Raw genomic sequence first — 11261 nt, forward strand, 5'->3', positions numbered from 1 at the left:
TTGGTGGAATCAGAACCCATGAATTCACCCCTGACTTCTTGCCAAATCCTACAGCTTTTCACAATTCCCTATTCTCCTTGCTGTTTTTGACTGGTGTTCATTTTCTCCTTAAACCACTTTCTAAGATTTAACACCGTTGTCAACATTTCCCTAGAAGAATTGTTTCAGATTCTTCATTGCCTGGAGTCATTTAACCCACCCACCATCAACATAAACACATTTCCTTCTGCAATTTGTGTTAGCAATTGCCTCAGCAACAAATGTTATTTAATGAAAGCCCCGTTAAAGCAAGAATCTCTTCAAATTTAATGTAATTGTAGGTTAATTAAGATGCAAATTTCTCCCTTAACTCCCTAGTTCTGATTTAGACGGACTAAACCAGCCTTTTCTCTCATCACTTCAGACTCCAGTACTACATACTTTTTTTTTTTTTGGTCATACCAAGAGTTTTTTCTTGTTATTGTTATATATTAATTAGCAAGTGGTTTTGAAAGCATCTTTGTCCTCTCCCAGTCTAATTCCTCACTTCCTTTACAAGTATATTTCCAAAAGTCCCTGGGTAAAGTGGGTGGAGGAGGAAGCCAATATGCGGGACTGTGGCTTTGTAGCTGATTTAGCTCAAATTTATTTTTAAATTTACTTAAGATTCTATATATATATATATCCCAAAATATGCGTGAGCAGGTTCTCACCTTTTTAAAGGGCCATTAGGTTCCCCTGTGAAAACATGGATGGGGGGTCTCAAACCTCCTTAAAACTTAAATACTTGGAGCGTAGCAACCTCAGTAGCGGCGGGGGGGGGGGGGGGACTACAGGAAAGTTGTGCTGACCGGTTGCAAGCACAGGCGTCTCCCCTCTCTATGACCATGGGCAAGTCACGTAACCCTAAGTTTTATTCCTTGTAAAATCGGAATAACCTTGCTGGGTGACTGAAAGAATAAGATTAATGTAAGTAAAAGTACTCAGAGAAATAGCAACGCTGGTTTATTTGAACCGGTACGCGGAGCAGCTGGATGCCCACCCATAGGTTATCTATCCCCTTCCCCTAGCTCAGGCGTGGCCTTTCAGAAAGCCCGAGGCGGCGGTGGCTCGTCTCCACGGCAACCGCTCCGTTATCCTGGCCCCGCCCACAACCCACCTCGAGGACCGGAAGCAGCTCCCCGCCTGGCGCTTATCCTGCTTCTCCCCGATACCGCGGGTTGTCCTTCCCCGCCCGGAGGTGAGAGCCGAGGCCTCTTCTCCGCCGCTACGCCGCGGAGAGAAGCGTCCGTCACGCGGGGGGCGCGGCGCCGCTTGGTGGCAGCTCTTCCCTTCTTCCGCGCATCCCTTCTTTGTACCCCTCTCCACACCTCCTACACCTCCCTCCTACGTCCCGCGGCTCTTCGCTGCGGTCCCTACCTGGTCCCTGCATCTCTCTGCCTCTCACCGCACGTCCGCACAGCGCCTCCCTTGTCCTCTCCCGCGGCGCATGGCCCCTCAGCTGAACCCCCTCCCATCCCCCAGCCCGCGCGCGCCTACCCGCTCGGCGCGCACCCTCGGTGACGCCCGCGCGCCTCGCGGTCCCTGCCGGGGAGGGAGCGCCGCGGTAGTGGGGCCAGGCGTGGGGAGGCACGGTCCCGGGGCCTTAGGCCGCCCGTCCTCCCGGAGGCGGTACACCAGAGGGAGGGTTTCGAAGTGAGAGTCAGTCTTCTCCGCAAAGACCCTGGACTTGGGGCGCTGGGCGAAGCCTCCCCTCCAGAAACCCGGTTCGTTACAGGCCCTCGTGCGTGTTTGGGCGGGTGTGGGTTTCATCGTCTCTTGTGTAAAGCCGAGCGCGACTGTGGAGTTAGCATGGGTTCGACGGCCACTATCTCCTGCGACTTCCAGAGGCTGCTTTAGTTTAGGGGCCCTCAAAGCAACGCCCACAGACAGCTCCAGACTCTTGACCTCAACCCTTCCTGCCGCCACTGTCTTGACCGCAGACCCTGTTCCTGCCCAAGGTCATCTGGGTCTGCTGCTTCTCTGAGCACGGTCTTCTGCCTCCGGCCTCTGGAACACACAGAACCATGAATAAATGTGGATGGCCTGGGTTCACACCCCAGCCCGTAGTCACATTACCTGAGCTTGCGGTGGTGGGTTTCTCATCTACAACATGGGAATGAAATAATTGTAGTGCTTTTGCGAGGATTTAAATGGGTTTATATTTATTGAGGCACTCAGAACAGTGCTTGTCACATGTTAAATCATCTGTGTCAGCTGTTGTTTGCAGGGTATCACGTTACTATATAAAGTATTTGGTAACGTTTTTGTCTCTTGCTAGAGTCTAAGCCTAATCAAGCCACAGGCTTTGCTTAGGTCTCCACTGTATCTTCGATGCCTAGAACACTGCTTGATGAGGTGGGGAAAAAATGGCAGGTTACATAAAGGAAAAATAGGGACACGTATAAGGGTTTCTATTTAGTCATCAGATACTCAGGTAACTGCTGACCAATTAAAATGGTACTAAGTAAAATGGTACTCAGTAAAGTTATACTAAGAGTCTTCTCACCCCCTTCCTGCTAACAAGCTAATGATACTTGGAGAGATTGCTGCTCTCTTACATCATGTTGCTGGTAGCATTGTGAATTGATAATCTTTTCTGTAGTTTACTTGATAGCATAGCAAGACAGAATTTGCCATTCTCCTTTGACCTCCATAAGGTAAGGCCTTGGGACATGCTTGAAGAAAATAATCTGAAAGGAAAAAAATAGTATATTCATTAAGTTGTGCCACCCAGTATTATTTATAATAGTAAAAATTAGAGATTACCAAATAGTCTACAATAGAGATATTATTAAGTAAATAATATAGATGTTACAAACAGGAAGTAGAAGTAAATATGAAAAAAATGGAAATACAGTAAAATGGAGGAATTTGTGATTACTTTTTTAATGGTTCCTTTAATGTCAAAATGATATTGTTTTTAAAATTAGTAAACATTGAAAAAAAATCCGCACAATAGTACTTCTCTCATGAGACTATTTCCTAGAACTCTTAGCAGCAGGCTAGAAAAAATTAATTGGCTTCTTTATTTCTATGTTCCAGGAGCTCCTATGCAATCCTGGCTGATCTCTCATTGTGCTCTTTAGCCTTGTGGGCATGATTTTCAGAATTACTCATACATATAAATTAATCTTGGCTCTTTGATTCTCTTAAAGAAGGAAGTATTCTTTGAAAGCCTGGTTTATGTTAAGATTAACATAAAGTTACCATAAACTGCTCTTAAGATTAAGAGCAGTACTTTCTGTACAGCCTTGTTTCCAATCTTAGTTTTATTGTTCTAAGAAGCATTTGTCTTTGTCTTGTTCCACTTGTTTCTTTAATCATATTTAAGGAGTATCCACAAGGAGTACTTTACCTCCTTGAAAATTAAAGTCTAGCAGTCCTAAGCTATTCTCAATCCATATGTCTGCAAAATTGAGAGATTCATCAACACTCCTTCCACAAACTTCAGAAGAGCCTGACAGCATTCTGGTAGTGAAGATGGAAGAAGAGGAGGCCGGTAATCTGGACTCCAGCCTTCACTGGAGAAGCTGCTACAGCCCAGAGACCTTCCGCCAGCGCTTCAGGCAGTTTGGCTACCAGGAGTCACCTGGGCCCCGGGAGGCCCTGAACCAGCTCCGGAAGCTTTGCTGTCAGTGGCTGAGGCCAGAGGTATACACCAAGAAGCAGATCCTGGAGCTGCTGGTGCTGGAGCAGTTCCTGGCCATCCTGCCAGAAGAGCTGCAGGCCTGGCTACAAGAACACCCGCCAGAGGACGGAGAGGAAGCTGTGACTATGCTGGAGGAGCTAGAGAAAGAGCTTGATGGACCTACTGAACAGGTAAGAAGGTGTCCGAGGGGATGAAAGACCAGGCTGAGTCAGGACCTCTGGAGCATCACTGAGGGTAGAGCTCTCAGATTGTACTCTCACTCGCCACAACTGGATGTATAGCGGGGTGAATGTACTCCTAAGCTGTGCTAGAAAATAGAATGTTGCTCTTCTATTTTCTTCCCTTTTTCTGTGCCCCAGGATATTTTCTGCATAGCTTCTTCTCTTTTACTTTATCCTGAAGTCCCAACCTGATTCCCTTTTTCAGCCTCCAATATCCTGTTTCCAGGTCTTTGGACAAAATGAGGACATGCCTACAGAGAAGCTAGCACCTTGGGAAATCATTCAGGAGTCATCAAGTACCCAGCTCAAGCCTGAGAAGAAGCAGCTGCAGTGTTCGTCACGAGAGGTTCACTCCTCCAGACAAAATGGTGAGGGGCAGGATTTAGTTCATGGTCTGGGGCAAAGGTGGCCTCTCAGCCCACTGCATACATCTCAGCTGCCTTCTGCAAGAGGTCTCAAATCTCCTTGCCCCCTCTTCACTGAAAACTTCCACCATTATGTCATGCTAATGAACATTCTCAGTATTTTGTTATTGTTTCTTTCTCATACAGTCTTATAAAATCTGCAGATTTTAAAAATTTTTGACAATATCTCTATCAGGATTTTCAAACCTTTTTAAAACAGCATGACCCTTTTCTCAAATGAAATTTTATGTGGAGTTTCAATTTAGAAAACAGATGAAAACGTAGTTACTCTGAAGTAGTCTAAGCCCACAAGGGCTCCAACTTGGCTTTGTTCCCACCTCTTATCTTCAGGATCCCCTGAGGCCCTTCTGAGGGACCCTAAGGTCACAGTCTAAAGACCACTGGTCTACATCATCATTTTTGTGTAACTTCCTGTTCAATACTAGTGGGATCTAGTATCAGAATCACCCTATTGCTGCTAAGATGACTTTGCTCTCTTGCAATACTTTGAATATGTTTCTCTACTCCCTCGCATTCTAAACTGACCTGTGTTGCTCTTTGCATCACTTTTTACAAAAGCGTTCCAAAATGGCTGGCATAGCAATCTGTTCTTCTATTGTACATACTACTACTACTACTACTACTACTACTACTACTACTACTACTAACAATAATAATAAGTGCTATGAGAACAAAGCAGAACAAGGGGAATACATGAAGTGGAGACACGGTCTTATTAAATAGGGTGGTAGAGAAGGCCTCTTTAATGAAGTGACATTTGAGCAGAGACCCTCCATCTAGGTAATCATCCTGGATAAAACGAGATCCCGATATGAAAAGGAAAACCTTAGTTGGGAGAATCTCCTCCTCTCCCCCACCACTGGTTCTATATTTTAGGGATGGCTGATCAGCTAAGCAGGTTAATTTCTTCTAGGGGATTTTGATAAGAAATAATAATTTCTCTTTTAGGCCCTTTCTTTTCTTCCAGACTTTTCTCAGCCTCTGATATCTTTTTACCCTACTCAGCATTCTACCTTTTGCATAGAGTTTTTCATCTTTTTAGTTGACTGCCTCCTCAGACTATAAACATTTCTCTTTTGTCTTATGATCTTCTCAGTGTTTTCTGCCTTATTCTCTTCATCTTCCACATTGTGATGCTGTCTTACAAACATACTAGCTAATAAATTATCCATATATATTTCATTTGGATTATTTTCCTTTCTTTCTTTCTGAACAGAGAACCGGTGACATTTGCTTTTCTATGTATTATTTCAGATAAAGACACCAGAACTATAAATATGAAATCAGCTTCCAGACAAAAGACTTCTTCAGGCACAGAACTTCATTACAATGTTTCTAACATTGTTCATATGAATGCTTCCCAGGGTTTTACATCTAGAGGAACCTGTGAACAAGGTAGCAGGTTTGAAAGAAGACATAGAAATCCTTCTCGAAAAAAACAACACAAATGTGATGAATGTGGCAAAACCTTTAGTCAGAGCTCAGCCCTTATCCTACATCAGCGAATCCACAGTGGAGAGAAACCTTATGCCTGTGACGTGTGTGCGAAGGCTTTCAGCCGAAGTGCAGTTCTGATTCAGCATCGAAGGATCCACACTGGGGAAAAACCTTACAAATGTCACGAGTGTGGGAAAGCCTTTAGTCAGAGCTCAAATCTTTTCAGACATAGAAAAAGTCACACTAGAGGAAAAAATCCCATTGGTATTGTGAGGGAATCAAAGCATTTACTCAGAACTTTTCCTACAGAGGAAGAAAACACAAAGCACAAACACCTTCTTAGTATAGATCAGTGGTTTTGATGGGCACCAGTTTCCTTTCAGATGTCATAAAAGCCACAGGAGAGAATATGGACTGTCTTATGTAAGCATTGTTTGCTTTTCTGCTTATCAATACATTGTCAGTGTTTGAGATTCTAAAGCTCAATTCAGATTTCCATCCTTAGGTAGCTCTTGAAAAGACATTCTCAGACTTGTTCTACTATTTCCAGTGTGAACACAAATAATGAATAGTCCAGTTGACCCTTGAACAACACAGGTTTGAACTGCACAGGTCCACTTATATGTGGATATTTTTCAATATAGAGTAGGCCCTCTGTATACCTGGGTTTTCCATCTGCAGATTTAACCAGCTGCAGATTGATTTTGCGGATGTGGAAGATCACCTATATGCGTTGTTCTGTGCCATTGTATATAAGGGACTTGACCATCTGTGGATACGGGTTATCTGCAGGAGCTGGGGGTGTTCCTGGAACCAATCCCCTTCAGATACTGAGGGATGACTGTATATTCCTTTTTAGACAAGTACATTTTCCCTGTTGAGAAGAAGTGTGTGAGTTAGTATAAAAATGGACATTCTCTTCCATTATATACCTTGAGCGTTAGAGTTGTCAGACCAAAGAAGATTAATCACTTAAAAAAAATTCCCCATTTGGTTTTCTGTTACCAGATTCAAAATATGAAAATAGGATTGAAGAGGCCCAAAAGAATATGTACCTTAAGACCTAGACTGAAATGTCAAGAGTCATTGTTAGGAGGCAGGTGAGTAAAGGAACTTAATCTCTTATGAAAACTCACACGAGCCTACACATTACTCCTGTGTAGGAAAAATGTAACCTCCCTTACAATGTAATTTGGAAATAACTCAGTGAAAACATTAAGATTACATGTCTTCAATGAGTGGCCTAAGCATGAGGAATGCTCTAATAATAAACAGGGCTGTCTATGAGTGCTTATATAAGGTTGATGACCATCTTAATAAAAAGGAAAAAAGGAGGTGAAGAAAAGACTGCAAACAAGACTGATGAAACACAAATGTTGGCAAGTACAGCACGTAACAGAGAAGTGTACCGTAGCTTACATGGAAAGGGAAACCCTTAACAGCTGATGACTATCCTTCAGGGTTCTTCCTGGCCCCTTTTCTGGCATAACTCAGCTACGAACATGTTTCAGGCATCACAAGACCGCCTTTTATGGGCCTTATGCATTCTTAATAAGATGAGTTTTTTGACAAAGCTGTCAATAAGTAAGATCCTGGGTTTTGATGCTCTTGTACTAAAGAGGAAATCGCTAAAGTCAATTTAGAGTCCACCAAAGTTTTTTCCGTATTTAATTCAGTCAGATACCCTGTTTAAATATAAAATGACTGATTCGTATGTCATTAAAATTCTGACAATGTACAACATAATGTTCCCTTTTCCAGGGATTCTTGGTAAGACTGTATATATTATAAGAATACATGTGTTATTGTGTTTCCCATGGTGCCACAGTTACCCAACATGGAGACAAACACAGAAGTGAAAGTCCTTGGAAGGAGAAAAGAAGGAGCTTATTGTGAACTTTCTCTGGGTTCCTCATGAAGTGTAAACATTTCATTATCAGAAAATCTAACCATATCTAGTGTTTAGAGTAACTCCAGAAAAAATGGAGGATTGCTGTGCTCTGCTTAGTACATTGATAAATGTAAGATTAGTAGGGAAAGTAAATGTAAATTTTAGCTATAGAATTTTCTGATAGTGATTATATGTTATAGTTCTAGGAAATATGAAAATATATTGGGTTTTGTATATTTTCTGTTACTAAAATTGTAGGAGTCCTTATTTAGAGTTCATTCTCTGTAACTAAAGTGAGGAATAAGCCATCTATTAAAGCAGCAGATGCCTCAGAGATATGTGTATTGTGAATTACTGCTTAGTCTTGGAAAGACAGTTTCTTAGGTACTGTGTGAATACAATGACAGAATCTAAATCAAGTATTCTGATGGAATTGTCTGTCTTCACTTGGTGCTGCCATAAACTTTGCAAGATTGCATTCTCTACATTGTGAATAATCTGAATTTCTCCTCCAGAAAGTGATATGAATCATATTATCTAAATACATGATGAACATTTAAAGGGTGTTGCTGTGTACTTTGAGTTATCTTGCACTTAACATAGGTCTTCTAATGTAGAAGATGCTAGTTTATCTAAACAGAATTACTATGACTTGAGCTGACCTTGATAAAAAGTAGCATATTAGTACCACTATTAGATTGCTTAATTTCCACAGATAATAAATTCTCCAAAATGAAATTGGTATTTTTTAAATGAATTTCACTTCATCTGGGCCTTCAATATTATATCTATAATCTAATGTTCCTTCTTTGCCTCGCTCCCATTCTCTTTGAAACATGTACGTCACCGTCCTGTATCAAGAATGCTTATGGGTGCAAAATCCACCTTTTACGGCTTAAGTAAATAAGACTTTGCAACAAGAAATCTGGAGGCTGAGTTGCCGCTGACTCTCAATCAGCAACTGAACAGTGACTGGTCTGGCTGGTGAATCTGCCCTTCTTTTGGCCTTTCCCTCATGCTTATTTTCTCAGATATGCAAGACAGCTGCACCCATCTCCAGGGATGACATGTGTGGTCAAGTCAGGAAGAAAGGAAAGAATGGCACAGGTATAAGCTGTCTTCTTTATTAGGAAAAGTGAAAGCTTTCCAAGAAACATCAGCAAAATTCTGCTTATGTTTCCTTGTTGCGTATCTGGTAAAGCAAGCATTTCCCACTTCTAGAGGAAAAGCATCAGGGTAGAAGGAGATTGGGAACAACATTGGATCAGGCAACAGTGTTTGCCATGCTCCTTGGCCACCTAACTCATCACGGGCAGATGATTATGATTTTGCCTCCTGTATTACAGAAAAAGAGATTACAACTCTATCTACCTCCTAACAGCAAACTGTCCAACTTATCCACACCTCACCTGTAATTTCTTCTCCATCCTTTCAGAATGAAAGAGGAATTTCTCCTCTCTGGTATAGCCTTCAGGCAATGCTATGGCAGTAGCACAGCAATGACAGAGGTCATAGGGAAGAACCTTAAACTCTTAGGGAGGGGAACCCTTTGCTCTGATCAAAGAACCTTTGGTCCCAAGAGCATGGTGCCAATCCCCATTGCTTTTATTCTCTCTGTGTCCTCTCACTACTTGGACCATCTACAGGATAGTTGAGAGAAGTAAACAGCAGAGCAAGGAAACTAAAACCCCAGCTTTCTAGCTGGTAGACTAGTAAGGGAGTCCTCAGGGGGCCAGAAAGTGTTGGGTTTATTGCAAAGAGGAGGGTAATCAAGTGTGATCCCTAAAAGTAGTATATGAACTTCTCTGCTTATCTCTAAATTGTGCATGCATGGATCTGACTCTGAACAGCAGACAACAGGCATTAGAAGTGAGCTGGAGTAGACTACCAACCAAGATCCAGAGTGGCCACTGGGCAGCATATGCAAAGGACATATTCAAATTGTACTGGAAGTGTTTGAAAACCAAACTGACATTGGAACTGTAGTCTTCCCAATGCAGATCAGAACTTGTGGCCTAACCCTAACTGGGACAGTTGCCTGATAAAACAAAAAAACCAACCTTCTTTTTAGGGTTTAGATGATACCTAGAATCTAATAACATTCAAAATGTGTAGGATACAATGCAAAATTACTAGGCATAGGAAGAACCTGGAGTATCTCAATTTGCAAGGGAAAAGAAAATCAAACTATACTAATACCTAGATGATAAAGATGTTAGGATTATCAGAAAACAACTGGTATTATAACCATGCTTATGAAATAAGAGTGAATAAGTGGAAAGATAGAAAACCTCAGATAAGAAATAGGAGACATAAACAAGAACTAAATAAAAATTTTAGAGCAGAAAATTACAACACTCAAAATATGCACCGTTTGTATTCGATGGAAGAATGCAGATGACAAAGGAAATAGATAGATAGAAATTATCCTATTTAAACTGCAGAGAATAAATATTGAAAAGCAGAAAAGAACAGACTGTACAAGAAAACTATAACCCAAAATCTTTAATGAACATAGGCATAAAAATCCTCAACAGAATATTATCAAATTGAATCCAGCAATGCATAAAAAGAGTAAAACACCTGCACCAAGTGGGGTTTACCCAGGGCTATAAGGATGGCTCAGTATTCAAAATCAAAGTAACCTACCAGACTAGTAGTTTCAAAAGGAAAAACCACATAGTCATATTAATTGATGCAGTAAAGTATTTGACAAAATTCTAAAGATAATACAAAGTGCTGGTGAATATGTGGAGCATCTGGAACACTTGTATATGGCTGATGGAATGTAAAATGGTATAGCTACTCTGAAAAACAGTCTGGCAGTTTCCCATAAAAATAAGTATTTACTTACCATATATATTGCTCGACTCTAGCTGCTATTACTAAATATTATATACTGAATGGCTTGAAAAAAATAGGAATTTGTTTTTACAGTTCTGGAGGTTAGGAAGTTCAAGATCATGATACCTGCTGATTTAGTTCTCAGATTAGGGCTCTCTTCCTGGTTTGCAGATGGCCACCTTGCTGGGTCCTCACATAGTGCAGAAAGATAGAAGCAAGCTTTTCTCTCTCTGTCTCTTCTTATAAGGACACTAATCCCATCATAAGGGCCCTACCTTCATGACCTTATCTAAACCTAACTACCTCCTAAAGGGCCCATCTTCCAACACCATCACATTAGGGGTTAGGGCTTCAATATGAAAATCTGGGGGCGAGGAGAGGGTAGCACATTCAGTCCATAACACTATATGATCCAGCAATCCCAGTTCTAGATATTTACTCTAGAAAAATAATATGTTCACACAAAACCCCATACATGAGTATTTAAGTAGCTATTCATAATTGCTCAAATCTAGAAACAACTAAAAAGTTCTTTAATGTTTGAATGTAAACAAACTGATACCTACAATAAAATACTACTCAGCAGTACTCAGCAATAAAATTTAATGAGGATTAACTATTGAGACATGCAATAACCTAGATGAATCTCAAAGTCATGCTGAATGAAAGATTAAAGGCAGTATGCTGAACAAAATGTATGTAAAAAGTTACATACTTTATGATTTATAATAATCTGGAAAAGTCAAAACAATTTTAATGGATAACAAATCAGT

The 11261-nt window shown here is 41.2% G+C and overlaps 1 protein-coding gene across 5 annotated transcripts; it reads left to right on the forward strand.

Moving 5' to 3' along the window:
• Positions 1 to 1130: 1130 nt before the first annotated feature.
• ZNF396 (zinc finger protein 396) lies at positions 1131 to 8382 on the forward strand. 5 transcript variants are annotated; one of them, XM_023531614.1, is made up of 5 exons: positions 1131 to 1219; positions 1962 to 2111; positions 3353 to 3840; positions 4097 to 4259; positions 5571 to 8382. In XM_023531614.1, exons 3-5 carry the CDS (start codon positions 3424 to 3426, stop codon positions 6113 to 6115), a joined length of 1125 nt encoding a protein of 374 aa, XP_023387382.1. In that variant the 5' UTR covers positions 1131 to 1219; positions 1962 to 2111; positions 3353 to 3423; the 3' UTR covers positions 6116 to 8382. The 5 variants fall into 5 exon arrangements, with proteins under 5 accessions (XP_023387382.1, XP_011359884.1, XP_011359903.1 ...); XM_011361582.2 differs by lacking the exon at positions 1962 to 2111 and having other exon boundaries at positions 1134 to 1219; XM_011361601.2 differs by lacking the exon at positions 1962 to 2111 and having other exon boundaries at positions 1134 to 1219; positions 4118 to 4259.
• Positions 8383 to 11261: the final 2879 nt, after the last annotated feature.

This window comes from Pteropus vampyrus, unplaced genomic scaffold (assembly GCF_000151845.1).
Source record: "Pteropus vampyrus isolate Shadow unplaced genomic scaffold, Pvam_2.0 Scaffold3, whole genome shotgun sequence".
NCBI classification, from domain to species: Eukaryota; Metazoa; Chordata; class Mammalia; order Chiroptera; family Pteropodidae; genus Pteropus; species Pteropus vampyrus.

Bases quoted from the DNA above. Each gene is read 5' to 3' on its own strand.
- ZNF396 (XM_023531614.1), top strand. From the start codon at position 3,424: ATGTCTGCAAAATTGAGAGATTCATCAACACTCCTTCCACAAACTTCA. The intron at 3,841-4,096 runs GTAAGAAGGTGT...TCCCTTTTTCAG, and splicing joins TTGATGGACCTACTGAACAG to CCTCCAATATCCTGTTTCCA. The intron at 4,260-5,570 runs GTGAGGGGCAGG...GTATTATTTCAG, and splicing joins TCACTCCTCCAGACAAAATG to ATAAAGACACCAGAACTATA.